Raw genomic sequence first — 15,250 nt, 5'->3', positions numbered from 1 at the left:
CATGCACACCTCATCAACAGCATCACCCTCGTCAATCCCCTTTCTTACCTCCTCAAAAACCTCATGCAAGTTGGTTAACATAATTTGCCCTTAAATCCATGCTGGCTTTCCTTAATTCACCCACATGTGCTCAAGTGACTACTAATTTTGTCCCAAATGATTGTGTCTAAAATCTTCCCCACCATCGAGGTTAAACTGACTAGCCTGTAGTTGCTGGGCTTATCTTTACACCCTTTTCTGAACAAGGTATAACATTTGCAATTCTCCAGTCCTCTGGCACCATCCCTGAGTTTAAGGAGGATTGAAAAATTATGACCAATACCTCTGCAATCTCTACCCTCACTTCCATCAGTATCCTTGGATGCATCTCATCCGGTCCTGATGTCTTATCAACTTTTAAGTACAGCCTATCCAATCTCCCCTCCTTAGCAATGTTAAACCCATTACATGCCTCAACTACCTCCTTGTTTACCATTACCTGTGCAGCATCACCTTCCTTGGTAAAGGTGGATGCAAAGTATTCATTTAATGCCTCCATGTATAAAATCCCCTTTTTGGTCCCTAATGGGCCCCACTCCTCTTTACCAGCCTTTTACTATTTATCTGTCTATAGGAGACTTTTGGATTCCCTCTGAACCTTGCATATTGAGCCTGATTGTCAGTTGTATTACCCACCTGACATCTGTTATAAGCCACCCTTTTTCTGCTTCATCTTTATCTCTTTTACCGTCCAGGGAGCTCTGGATTTGTTTACCCTGTTTTTCCCCTTTGACTCACTGAATTATTTCTTCTTTAAAGATAACCCATTGTTCAATTACAGTTTAGCCTGCTGACCTTTGATTTATCGGGCCTGCATCCATTCTTACCCCTTTGAAATTGGTTTTCCCCCAGTTAATTATTCTTAGTCGGGATTGATCCTTGTCCTTTTCCATAGTCAACCTCAACATTGTGATACAATGATCACTGTGCCCTAAAAGTTCCCCTACTGACGCTTGATCCACTTGGCCCAACTCATTCCCAAGAACCATGTTGATCAGTGCCTCCTTCCTTATTGGGCTGGAAACATAATGATTTAGAAAATTTTCCTGAACATGCTCTAGGAACTCATACCCATCTCTAGCCTGACCACCAACCTGGTCTAGATTTAGATAATTAAAGTACCCCCTTATATCTGCTGTAAAATCCTTGCACTTCACTGTAACCTCCTGGCAATTGTTTTCCTCTATATCTTTCCCAATAGTTGGTGATCTGTATGCCACACCAAGCAATTTAATTGCATCATTTTTGTTCCTTGGCCCTAGTCAAATAGATTCTGTCCTTGACCCTCTGGGATATCCTCTTTCTCTAGCACTGCAGTGTTCTCCTTAATCAACACTGCCATCCTCCCCCTCCTTCCCTATCTTTCCTGAGTGCCTTGTATCCATAACTATTCAATAAGCAGACCTGCCATTCTTTAAACCAGGTCTCTGTTATCATCACAACATATTCCATTTGGCTGTCTGTGCCTGCAGCTCAGCAATCCTATGTAACATATTCCGTGCATTCAGATAAGTGCACAGGAACCCTAATTTGGACTTTATTACTTTTCCACTTCCTCTGAACTCAGTTAATACCCTCTCCACTAGCATTAGCAAATTGTGCCGGAAGGAAATTCGTCCAACATCTGTTTAGGTGCAACCTGTCTGGGCCTGCACAGGTAACCTCATACAGAACAGAAACCAATGTCCTAGGATTCTAAAGCCCTCCATCCCAAATTATCATTCCAGCCCCATATTCATCTGCTTTATTTTCCTATTTCTACACTCACTTTCATGCCTGGTACTGGGAGCATCCAGAGATTACTACATTTGAGGTCCTGCTTGCTAATTTCCTATTTAGTTCCCGAAATTCTGATAACATGACTACATCCTCTTTCTACCTATGTTGTTGGTACTGACATAGACCATGACTGCTGGCTGTTTACCCTCTCCCTTCTGGGTGCTGTGCAACCATTCAGTGATATCGTTGACCCTGGTACCAGGGAGGCAACATACCATTGTCACGCTCAGGCAATATGGGGGAGAATTTTTTCCTCGTTGGGGGTGTTTAGCAGGCGTGGGCGGGCGTGCAGCCAATTGCCGCCCATGATCGGCTGCACACTGCCATTTTATGTGATGCGCGCCCGGAAATGCTAAGCACTGGGGGAGAATAGGCTGAGTCGGGGCCTGCACAAGAGTGTAGAAATCTCCAAGGCACAAAGCTGCCTCAGGGAGATCTGTTTGATATTTAAATAAGGGAGAAAAAACAATGTTAAAACATGTCCCCTCATGTGACAGTGTCTATGAATTTTTTTGAAAATTTTAATTAAAGTTTAAAAACCTTCATGAGACCTCATCCTGCCCATGGATGAGGTTTCATGATAAATGCAAAGGCCTCCTGGGCTCTTCGCCTGCCTGCCAACCTTAAGATTGGATGGGCAGCTCAGTTAATTATTTTAATTGCTGTTTAAATGGCCTTAACAGGCCTTTGACAGTTCGGCGGGTGCACAGCTGACTGCGGTACTTGCCAACCGAACCTGAGATCTGAATGACGCGTGGTGACATCAGGATGCAAGCCCATTGGCAAGCGGGCCCCATCCCCGCTCGCTGACCCAAAGATTCTGACCATGGACTTATGAAGGATAAATTCAAAATGGACACTTTAAAACAAAATGGAGTTGAGGTCAGGTGACCTTTTCTTTTCTGCCAATGCACGTAAAACTGCAAGGTCCTCCACCAAGTCAGGGGATCAACCCTGGTTCAATGAAGAGTGCAGGAGGGCATGCCAGGAGCAGCACCAGACATACCTAAAAATGAGGTGTCAACCTGGTGAAGCTACAACACAGGACTACTTGTGTGCTAAACAGCATAAGCAGCTGCAATCCTGTCACATCCAGTCATGAATGGTGGCGGACAATTAAACAACTCACTGGAGAAGGAGGCTCCACAAATATCCTCATCCTCAATGATGGGGAGTCCATCACAAGTGCAAAAGGTAAGGCTGAAGTATTTGCAACAATTTTCAGCCAGGTGTGCCGAGTGGATGATCCATCTCTGCCTCCTCTGGAGGTCCCCAGCATCACAGGTGCCAATCTTTGGCCAATTTGACTCACTCCACATGATACCAGGAAATGGCTGAAGGAATTGAATATTGCAAAGACTATGGGCCCTGACAATATTCTGGCAATAGTACCAAAGACTTTGTGTTCTAGAACTTGCCGTACCCTTAGCCAAGCTGTTCCAGTACATCTACAACACTGACAATGTACAAAGTTGCCGAGTCATGTCCTATACAATCAAAGCAGTACAAATCCAACCTGACCAATTACCGCCCCATCAGTCTACTCTCGATCATCAGTAAAGTGATAGGGGTCATCAACAGTGCTATCAAGCAGTGCTCGCTGAGCAATAACCTGCTGAATGACATGCAGTTTGGGTTCCACCAAGGCCACTCAGCTCTGACCTCAGTACAACCTTGGTTCAAACATGGACAAAAGAGCTGAACTCCAGAGGTGAGGTGAGAGTGACTGCCCCTGATATCAAGGCAGCATTTGACTGAGTGGGCATCAAGGAGCCCTAGCAAAACTCGAGTCGATGGGAAGCGGGAGAAAACTTTCCACTGGTTGGAGTCATACCTAGCACAAAGGAAGATGATTGTGGTTGTTGGAGGCCAATCATCTCAGTTCCAGGACATCACTGCAGGAGTTCTGCAGGGTTGTGTCCTCGGCTGAACCATCTTCAGCTGCTTCATCAATGACCTTACGTCCGTCATAAGGTCAGAAGTGGGGATGTTCCCTGATGATCGCACAATGTTCTGCACCATTTGCGATTTGTGACTCCTCAGATAATGAAGCAGTCCATGCCCAAATGCCGGAAGACCTGGATAATATCCAGGCTTGGATTAACCAGTGGCAAGTAACATTTGTGCCACGCAAGTGCCAGGCAATGACCATCTCCAACAAGAGAGAATCTAACCATCACCTCTTGACATTCAATGGCATTTCCATCACTGAATTCCCCACTGTCAACATCCTGGAGATTACCATTGACCAGAAACTGAACTGGACTGGATAGAAGCGCAGATCAGAGGCTGCGAATCCTGCAACGAATAACTCACTTCCTGACTCCCCAAAGCTTGTCCACCATCTACAAGGCACAAGTCATAAGTGTGATGCAATACTCTCTACTTGCCTCGATTAGAGCAGTTCCAATAACGCTCAAGAAGCAGCCAGCTTGATTGGCACCCCATCCACAAACATTCACTCCCTCCACCACCGACGCACAGTGGCAGCAGTGTGTACCATCTACAAGATGCACTGCAGCAACTCGCCAAGTATCCTTAATCAGCACCTTCTAAACCCATGACACTACTAGATAGACAAGGGCAGCAGGCACATGGGAACACCACTACCTGGAAGATCCCCTCCAAGCTGCTCAACATCTTGATTTGGGAGCATATCACCATTCCTTCACTATCACTGGTTTAAAATCCTGGATACCCCTCCCTAACAGCACTGTCAGTGTACCTACGCCACATGGACTGCAGCAGTTCAAGAAGGCAGCTTGCTACCACCACCTCGAGGGCAATTGGGGGTGGGCAATCAACGCTGGCCTCATCCCATGAACAAATAATTTTAAAAAGTAGTGAAAAGGGAAGAATGATCCCTAACATCTCTCCCCTGTTCATAACATCATCATTTATATCTGCAGTCACAGAAATGCCTGTTCGTTCCCCTAACTATTGAATCTCTTACCACAATTGCTCTTGCAGTCCTCTTCATGTCCTCCTGCACAGTTGAGCCTGTTGTGGTGCCAAGGACCTGGCTCTGGCTGTACTCCCAGATGTGTCATCACTTTCACCAGCGTTCAGAACTGAATACTGGTTAGGGTGAGATGTACTCGGGGGACTCCTGCATTACTTGCTTGTTTCTTCTTGACTGTCTGGTAGTCACCCATTCCCCTTTTCCTCACATAGTCTTAAGCTGTGGAGTGACTACATCTATAAATGTGCTATCCATCAAGTTTGCAACCTCGCAGATGCAAAGAAGTGATGTTAGCTGCTGCTCAGTCTACAAAATCCAGGAAAATCCTTGTCAGCAATCCAGAATCATGTTGTCTTAGTCCTTTCTATAGAGGCCTGGACCTACCCGTAGTGAATCTAAGGTTATACAGACAAATTTGCTCATCATCTTTAGACATAACAAGGTATCTATGAATGCAAATCACAAAACCCTATCCAATATGCTTCCCTTCTTTCCACCTCAATTTAGTTAGAGGACTGTTTTTGTTGACTCTCGGTTTTAGTTTAACAGGGAGTTACAACCAATCTTGTCTGTGGTCCAGTGCAGTTTTTAAAAGTGCAGTTAACCTGGATAATGTTTACAAACTTTAGCACCATATATAGATATTCCACTTCATTGGTCCTAGAGCAGTTTGTTGATGACAGGAAAGCCATTTGTCTAGTGAGTCTTAAGCAACTTTGAAGCTGGCCTTCTCCCATTCCTGTTTTGCTTGTCGATGGCTGGCAGTTGGGTTGCCTTTTGGTGTCTGGGAACTGTGATTCAGGCTCTCGCCTGGCTCCTGCGCTGGAACTTCATTCAATGTTAGGCTAAATGCGAGAGTCTGAGGTGTTTTCCTCAAGTCCCTGACATTCAACAACCCCTACTGTAATTTGGATCCAGCCTGTGCCCCCACTATTACATTCATTAAAGACAGTTCCTGGAGCTAGAATCCACAGATGGCAAGACCTGTTGAGTTTTTCCAGCACATTCTGTTGTTTGACAGTTTCCTTTTGTGTGCCATTCTGTGATCATACATACGTGTGTGCAGTTGCTCCAAGCACCCACTATGTCTCGTGTAGTGAAAGAGAAAAAATGAAGTAATTTGCATTTATATAGCTTCTTACACATCCTCAAAACATTCCCAATGTACCTTCCAGTCAATGAAGTACTTTTGGAAATGGAGTCACTAATGTTAGAAACATGACAGCAAATTTGTGCACAACAAGGTCCCAAAGCAAGCCTTGCGATAATAACCAGACAATGTTTTAATTACGTTGGTTCAAAGTTAAATATTTGCCCAGACGGAGAAAGAGCTCCCTGCTTGTCTTGAGGTGCCATGGGATTTTTTTAATATCCAGATGAGAGAATAGACAGGCTATCTGATTTGTAAGACAGCGGCTCCTAGACTACTGCACTCCCTCGGTGCTACACTGGAGTGATAACCGTCCTAGACTTTGTGCTCAGTTCTCTGGACTCGTACTTGAAATCACATCCTCTGGCTCAGAGGTGAGAGCGTTACTGACTGAGTCACAGCTAATCATGAATGTTTTCATTCCATAAAATGTGTTGGTCCTGTAACTATTTTTCTTTACGTTTTCGATGTTTTCAGAATCCATGTTTCCTTTTTTTCCCCCAGATTTACAGTAATTTCCTCTGTCTCAGAGCTGTTTAATCTGATCGCTATGCTTCAGACGCAGAAGCTGCTCTTCATTCTCCTCACCGTGACAGCTAAAGGTAGGTGAAACAATATTATGATATGTGTTGTGGTAGCTTTAACAAATGGACCACAGGAGGCTCAGTTACAGGTTATGATCGTTTATTTGAGCGATTGCAAGGAGACAGCCATCTCAAGCAGCATGAGGTAGCACTCTGCTAAATTACAAGTATTCAGCCTATTTATACATTACTGGTCATGTACAAGAACATTGTTCAGATTCCAATCTTGTCAAGATATAGATACACATATCCCCCAACACCCAGGCAGAGCTTTCTCCCCCAATCTAAGATGGAACCATCTAGCCTTTCCTTATCTATTGAATACAGGCTCAATCTTAGTTGTTTTTCAAGCTAAGTCTCCAGTCTGACTCGTAGAACACCTAATCTATCTTATTTGCATTCCTCTATGTCCAGCCTGACTCCCAGGACCTTACTGATGATCACAGGCCCCGAGGCTATACAAGATTCATATGATGGTTTTTACCTGTTTATGTACTTGCTGGCACTGGCTGTTTGGAGATCCAAGCAAGTTCATTCCCTTACAATAGATTCTTACTGTATTCCTATATTTCCCCCTAACAATATGTTTTGTATTCTGTAGGAGTTACCATTTAAACTGCACAGTGGATTCACAACTGACAAAAAATATTTAAATGGTGGAGATCATGGCTGTTGTAAATTCAGACTCCTCTACCCTTTCAATTGTAGGCATAGTAACGTAGTCTTTATGTTACTGGACTATCCAGAGGTCTGGACTAATGACCCAGAGAATGGATTCAAATCTCACCACAGCATCTGGAGAATTTAAATTGTTAATTCAATAAATCTGGAATTAAAAAGTTAGTATCAGACATGGTCACCATGGAGCTACCAGATTGTTGTAAAAACTCATCTTGTTCTCTAATGTCCTTTAGGGAAGGAAATCTGCTACATTTATCCGGTGTGGATTTTACGTAACTCCAGACCCACAGCAATGTGGTTGAATCTTGACTGCCCCCTGACATTGCCCATAACACAACTGAATTGTTTTAGGCTGTTAGGGACGGACAATAAAGGTTGCCTACCCATGGAAAATGAGTAAGTTGTGAAGAGGAGGCTACAAAAAGATATAGATAGGTTAAGTGAGCGGACAAAGATCTGGCAAATGGAGTATAATGTGGAAAAATGTGAAATTGTCCATTTTGGCACGGTGAATAAAAGAGAAGTATATCTAAATGGTAAGAGATTGCAGAGCTCTGTGATGCAGAGGGATCTGGGTATCTTAGTGCATGAATCGCAAAAGGCATGGTACAGCAGGTACAGCGGGTAATTAGGAAAGCTAGTAAAATGTTATCATTTATTGTCAGGGGAACTGAATACAAAAGTAGGGAGGTTATGCTTCAGTTGTACAGAGCACTAGCAAGACCACATCTGGAGTACTGTGTACAGTATTGGTCACCTTATTTAAGGAAGGATGTAAATGCGTTGGAAACAGAGAAAGTTTATCTGACTAATACCTGGAAAGGGTTGGTTGTCTTATGAGGAAAGGTTGGACAGGTTAGGCTTGTACCCACTGGAGTTTAGAAGAGTAAGAGGCAATTTGATGGAAACATACAAGATCTTGTGAGGAATTGACAGGTTAGATGTGGATAGGATGTTTCCGCTTGTGGAAAAACCTAGAACTAGGGGTTACTGTTTAAAAATAAGGGGTCACCCATTTAAAACAGAGATGACACAACAATTTTTCTGAGGGCTGTGAGTCTCTGGAACTCTCTTCCTGAAAAGGTGGTGGAAACAGAGCCTTTGAATATTTTTAAGGCTGGGGTGGATAGATTCTTGTTAAGCAAGGGGGTGATAGTTTATCAGTGGTAGGTGGGATGCAGATTTGAGGTTACTGTCAGATCAGCCATGATCTTATTAAATGGCGGAGCAGGCTCGAGGGGCTGAATGGCCTACTCCTCTATGTTAGTATGAATTTTTAAAAACCTTGTAAATTCTTGCCACCATGTGAGTGTCTACATTTATTTCCTATATGTTTTGGTGTGCTCTGGAATGTTAGGCAGTAATGTCCTCATCTATGTCTTGTGATCAAAATATGGATTGTAATTTTTGCAAAGGATTTGAATAACTTCCTTTTGTACTCCATGTCTTTATCAATAAAACCAAAGGTTCCATGTTTTTTAAACAGCCTTCTCGATGTGTCCTGCCACCTATATAAGACTTGCCTAGATACACCCCCAGGACTGTCTTTCTGCAACCCCTTTAAAACTGTAAGCTGTAAAAGCCTTCAGCTTCCTGTCAGCTGCTGTGTTGGCCAATCTGCAATGGGACAGGATTCCTAAATAAAAATATATAAGCCTGTCCCCTTGGTTATATCCCTGACATCAGTCCATTTCCTGGAGCCAGGAGCAGTTAAAGATTTCGCTGGAGTAATGGGGCCATTTGCAGCACGACTGTGACGCCCATCTCAAGTGGGGGGAGGGGGTGTTCAGCCTCTCATCTTGGGGAACTTTGTTTTTAAAAAAAAATGTTAAAGTGGAAGGTGGTCATTTAAAATTTAAACTATCCACCCTGCTGCAGCAACACTGAATATAAGGGACACATAGGTATTCCTTGTGGTCAACATTGTGAGTGCATTTCAAGGAGAAATGTGTTGCATTATGCAGTTTCCTCGTTTTGCATATTGTGATCCTATGCCTGTCCACTTCTGGTGGGTACGAAGAAAAGGAGCAGTATCCCAGCATTTCTTGCCCAAATTACACTAGATTCCTGAAGCAACAGCACAGAAAATTCAAGACCAAAGTTTCCCTTTATTGCAGTTGTACTGCATTCTATCAATGGTGCCAGCAATTGTGCAGTCTGCAGCAAGTCACATTGATACATCTATGCTGGCAAAAAGATGGGCTTAAAACAGAACAAAGTTAGCATGGTAAATGATCAGCACGTGGTATGTTTTATATCTATATTGAGCATGCATATATGATGGTTAAGTTCAAAAATGACAGCATGTTACAGCACAGAAACAAGGCCCATGAAGTCTGCATAGAATCTGTACACTGCTTGAAGTTCTTACAGAGTGTTTTCACTTTACAGTTACTGCTGAAGAAGCAATGATTCAAGAGAAAACTTATCCAATCACTCATATTGGAAATGAATGTAGAATTAAGACCAAAAACATCTCTTCTGGCTGCTCATTTGGATGGCAGGAAGAAAAAGAATGGAATGTGGATGTAAGTTTTACAATTTGAAATCTTTTTAGAGGTTTCAGCTTGTTCAATGTCTAATGGGAAGTAAAGCTGCACTTTGGCTGAAATTTCCTCTGCCGCCACTGAGTAAAGGCAGTACCTCGCACCTCTGTCCTTCACCATTTTTCTCCTCACCTCCACGCTCGACCCCAGCCCTTTACTGTCTATGTAAAGTGGGGTTTACATAGATTTGTTCAGAGCATTTTGCTGATGCGTTAGGGGGTTGTGTCCAGAATTACTTTCAATTACTTTCTTTGTTTATGGTTGTTTACTATGCATATTATTTCTAATTTTGTAGTAAATTTGAATTCTATTTGCAAGAGGTAATTTACAACCCAGAAATGAAACATACTAATGGGGTCATTTTGTTTTTCACAGAACAGACCCATTGCTATTTTGGAAAAAGGCAAACCATTAAATTGTATTGAGCCTTGTATAAATCTATGGTATCATGAGATATGGCTTAATTGCACTGCAATAAAATATACACTGGTAAAATATACATACAGATGCACAAAAGACAATCAGGTAAGATTAAAGGGGGAGAAAATCATTAAATGATATTTAATTTTAATGTTCAGTAATTTCTTTTCTAATCTTCTTTTCTTGTTATAAATTTAGGTGGATGAGTTCAGCTTGCACTTTAAAGGCAAGTATCCGTTTGGATTTACATTACTGACCATTTGAAATAGAATATGATTCAATTTTGGACACAACAGCCCACAGCTTCTGATCTCTGGGGGTTCCTACCCAGAGGCACCCCAGAAAATGCACTGGGAGATTCCACTGCCACGCTGCTGGCAATTGCCCAGGAAGCTCAAACTTCAGATGGGCAATTACACTGCACTGGGAGCCATCTGATACTCCAATATTTAAATTGGAGACTTTGGATGGTTCCGACTGTCTACCAGAATAATTACCCAGGAGAAGTTAGAATTAAAAGCACTTCCAACTCCTGAGTAACTATACCAGTGACACCTCCAATCCTACCCACTTAGCTTACACACTTACCTTCTCTCTGGCTTCTCAAAGTGGCTGGGTCCTTTAAACTATGGCAGCGAGTGCTGCAAAAAAGGTGGTGTGGCTTCCTTTCCTCTGACTCTGCTGCCCTCACTGAAGGCCTTGGGAACCTGCTGCACTGCACTTCTCTTACCTGGCCCGAATCATAAAGTGAGCTGAGGAAGATGCAACTCCTGAATAAAGCAGGAAAAAAGGAGCAGAGTGGCAATCCGACAGTGATTGCCACTCTTTGGAAGTTCTGGCCCATTATATTTTGCATTCAATTTGCAGCACAGAATTAGACCAATGGTCTGTCTTGGATCCACACAAGCTTCACCTTGCTCTATCAGTATATATTTTTTTGAGACTATATTGTTTTTGTATGATTATACATCCTACATGGTGAAAGAAAGGACAAATAAAATATATAAACTAAACTCCAGCAGAGATTTGACTGTCTCCAGCTGCCATTAGGATGTGCCTGGAACCATATTGTTGGCAGGGGGAGGCAGTGGTATTGTCACTGGACTGGTATTCCAGCGACCCAGGGTAATGCTCTGGGTTTGAATACCACCATGGCAGATGGTGAAATTTGAATTCAATTAAAATCTGGAATTAAAAGTCTGATGATGACCATGAAACCATTGCTGATTATTGTAAAAATCCATTTGGTTCACCATTGTGCCTTAGGGAAGGAAACCTGCTTTCCTTACCTGGTCTGGCCTACATGTGACTCCTGACCCATAGCAATGTGGTTGACTCTTAAATGCCCTCTCAACAAAGATAATTAGGGATTGGCAATAAATGCTAGCCAACCAGCCTCACTCGCATCCCATGATGGAATATAAAAAAAAATTCCATGATCAGGACCGTTTGCATTTTTAGGCAACTCCATGACAGGGACTTACTGTGGGGGGTGGAGAGAGAGAGAGCGTGTGTGTGTGTGCGCACGCTGGCCATAGGCATTGAAAGCCATCTACATTGTCATAAGGCTGCCAACCAAAGAAGGAACAATACTGTTCAAAATTTCAAATCTCTGAGTCAGGGAGATGCAGTGATGACCTCCCATGAAAAACTGGCAGCACTCAAAACAGGAAATTTGGAAAGTCTCTTTTTTTTTGCAGCTATTTTTATTTTTAATTTCTGTTTTATTATATTAACTAGGATGTAACTACATTTATATAAGGTATACAGCGTTGAGTTTGAAATGTTGTTTAAAAATGTTCTGTAACTTGATCAGAGCTTGAAATACATGTGGTATTGAAGCTTGCTCAAATGATTGCCATTAGTCTTATAAAAGAGAATAATGTCCAAAGAATGTAGTGAAGGCTTTGCATGCATGAGCTAAGCTTACCCAATCTTAGGGTAGCTACTAAATCTGACTTCTTAATTATCATTGCAAATACATCTGGTGTGATTTTATGGACTGCTGCAATTTAGTTTCAATCGTGGCTCAGTGAAAGTACTCTAGCCACTCTAGCCTCCGAGTCATAAGGCCACTGGCTTAATTCCCCGCTCCAGAGACTTGCTGTCTCAGGTTCAAGTAAAAGATTCCACAGTGGTATTTGTAGAAGGAAAAGGGAGTTCTTCCAGTGCCCAGACTGATAGTTATCCATTAAGGAACAGCTAAAGAAACAGATTATCTGGTCATTACTACAATATTTGTGGGACTTCACTATGTGCAAACCACGTTTCCTACATTAAAACAGTGACTCCATTGGCTTTAAAGCGCTTTAGAATGTCCTGTGGTCATAAAATAGACTGAGATTTGTCCTGGTTTTTGGGCTCAGGAATCATGATTCACTCCCTGCCCATGTCAATTTTCACTGGGGGTCTTCAGCACACAAATTTGGTAGAGGGCCTAGCATCTGTCACTGGCTGCCTCTGTGCTCTGCAGGGGGCCATGCTGATTTGTGCAGAAGGCACATGATAGTCAGCCTCCTGTTCTTAAAGTAGGCTGTCCCTCTTAAAGGGAAGCTGCACTGAATTACAGGAGGTGGCTGCTGAATAATATTGATGCCATTCTAAACAAGGGGCAGAATTTAACAATTGGGAGAAAGATGGCAGTCCCTCCTGATCAAGCATTACATCATATTGCTGACATCAGGTCCCTTTTATGTCTTGGGTAAATGAGTTTGTTGGCCAACCGAACTCTAACTGCACGCCTTCCTATATTTGCCTCGATTGCTGCTTGCAATCAATAACAGGGAGAGACTTATGTAAGAATAAACAGTGATGGTTTACTGGGACATAGGGCAGAGTGCCAGATCATACATGCTCACTCAGAGACCTTCAGAACTAGACTTACAGTTCCCAGTTGCCCGCGCTGTATAGTGATGCATCAGTGCTGTCACATGATCAGTACACTTACATTCTCTTAAAAAGACAGGGTACCTCACCTTACCACATCCCTCCCCCTTTACTTAAAAGTACAGCTAACAAGTTTAAAACACATTAACTATTTATGCAATAACTATTTATAGGTCAAGTCTCTCAAGAGGCCTTCTTTGATAGTTTGGACATCGTAGCCCAACACTCTTGGCTGGTGTTTCCGAAACCTTTTCAGGGGAAGTTGCCCACTATATCCCTCAGTGGATGATTTCACCATCTTCCGGGTGCAGTCACATTCACTCCTGCTGCCACTTCCCTCCAAGCTGAAACAGATAAAGGGCAACAACCACAAAGCAATACAGCGATGAGCTACATGATATGTGAGGAGAAAGAGGAAAAGGAAAAAATTTCCCTTTGTTTTTCTTTCCAAGGACTGTCAATTTCTCTTTTTCTTCCTGCATGTGCTTTTCTTAGTAGCACTGACCTGTATCTCTGCCTTCTCTTTAATTTCGCTGTTGGCTGGAGTGGACTCTGGCGCAAGCTGAAAGTGAATGAGTTCAGTAGTTGGGTTTTCCAACAAGTCTTCTGAGAATTCAGGGCAATCTGGCTTTAAAACTTCAGGGCTTTTACGCAGCTGCTGCTTCAGCTTTTCTAATTCCTTCCTATTCCCATTAATAGTTCCCTGGAGAATCGCATATGGTTGCCCTTTTTCAGCTAATTCATTCCTTAACTTGGGCATAGACAAGTTTAACTCTTTCTTCTTCATATCTTTTTTGTGGCACAAATTTTGGGAGATGATTGAATTTTGTAGCGCACGAAAGTCCTTTAATAGATTTTCCATTTACTTTCGAAGGATGACTTCAGTTTGAACTCTGTCCCAGTGTAGCACTTCTATGGGCTTCTGCCGTTGGGTCTTGCAGCAACACTTCTGGTTTCAAATTGGGAACTTCGTGGGCCCTCAAGATTTATCTCTCCCAGCCAGTTCCTTCTGAGGAGACCCGGTCCCCTGCATAACTTTATAAATAGGGGTAATTTTGCAGACACTTCCTCATACTGCACCTTGACTTGACATACTCCTGTTACATTTATTTCTTCACCTGTGTATGTCCTCAACTTTGTGTCCGAGATTTCTAACTTCAAAGGATAGGTTCCTTTACTCAGATATCTAAATGTATGCTCTCCAATGATGGACATCGATGCTCCCGTATCAACTTCCATCTTAATGAGTTGTCCGTTAACTGTAATGACTACTTGGATTGGCTCAGCTCTACCCACTTTGAGATTATATAACGAATGGATGTCTGATTCTATTTCTTCCATGAGGCATATTTCACAATTTTTCCCTTTGCCTTTATAGTATTATTTTAGCTTTTTTCTGCAGTGTTGCCTTACGTGGCCATAGTGGTGGCAGAAAAAGCTTGTTTGAGTTGTCATTCACTCACTGGAGTTCTGGATATATTTCTCTCATTCATTTTGTGGGTTTTCACTGCAGTACTGTTGTTTTTCAATGGTCTGGAGCTAGAGAGCATTTCCCGCCTTTCCGTGGAGTCTGAAGTTTTTGCACCTTTTGTTGCCTCATTGTCCCACTCAACCAGATGGATGGTGCCATTTTGTGTATCTTTTATAACTTTGGAATTTCTGACAGCACTCTCCATCGTGGTAGCTAATTCTAATGCCTCTTTGAAGTCTAGAGTAGGTTCGGCTAACAAACACCTTTGGATAGTCAGCAGGCCTGGCAGCATCTGCAGAGAGGAACTCAGTTAATGTTTCGAGTCTGTTGAAGAGTCATACAGACTCGAAATGTTAACTGTGTTCCTCTCCGCAGATGCTGCCAGGCCTGCTGAGTTTTTCCAGGTATTTTTATATTTTTATTTTTGTTTTGGATTTCCAGCATCCGCAGTTTTTTGGTTTTACCTTTGGATAGTATCCCCTCCAATTCCGCATATCAGCTGGTCTCTCAATATATCACTAATGGATGTTCCGAATTCACAATGCTCAGTTAATGCCTTTAAAATGGCCACATAGTCAGCTATTATCTACCCTGGAAGCCCGTTCCTTGAATTGAACTTGAAGCGTTGCATAGTAACTGAGGGCTTTGGTCTCAGGTGGTTCTGTACAATTTTTATTAACTCATTGAAAGTCTTCGGATCTGGGACGCTAGGTGAAGAAAGGCTGCCGATCA

General features: G+C 42.6%; 1 protein-coding gene across 1 annotated transcript in view; it reads left to right on the top strand.

Moving 5' to 3' along the window:
* LOC121276061 (proline-rich receptor-like protein kinase PERK2) overlaps positions 1 to 15,250 on the top strand; it is a 34,466-nt gene that overhangs the window by 7,696 nt on the left and 11,520 nt on the right. Inside the window, exons 4-7 of the mRNA XM_041184002.1 lie at positions 6,435 to 6,532; positions 9,587 to 9,723; positions 10,117 to 10,266; positions 10,360 to 10,387. Of these exons, the coding sequence (XP_041039936.1) occupies positions 6,435 to 6,532; positions 9,587 to 9,723; positions 10,117 to 10,266; positions 10,360 to 10,387 (413 nt within the window). The remainder of the gene's footprint in view (positions 1 to 6,434; positions 6,533 to 9,586; positions 9,724 to 10,116; positions 10,267 to 10,359; positions 10,388 to 15,250) is intronic.

This window comes from Carcharodon carcharias, chromosome 3 (genome assembly GCF_017639515.1).
Source record: "Carcharodon carcharias isolate sCarCar2 chromosome 3, sCarCar2.pri, whole genome shotgun sequence".
Lineage (NCBI taxonomy): Eukaryota > Metazoa > Chordata > Chondrichthyes > Lamniformes > Lamnidae > Carcharodon > Carcharodon carcharias.
The sequence above is the reverse complement of the archived record's forward strand: the minus strand, read 5'-3'. Positions and strand labels throughout refer to the sequence as shown.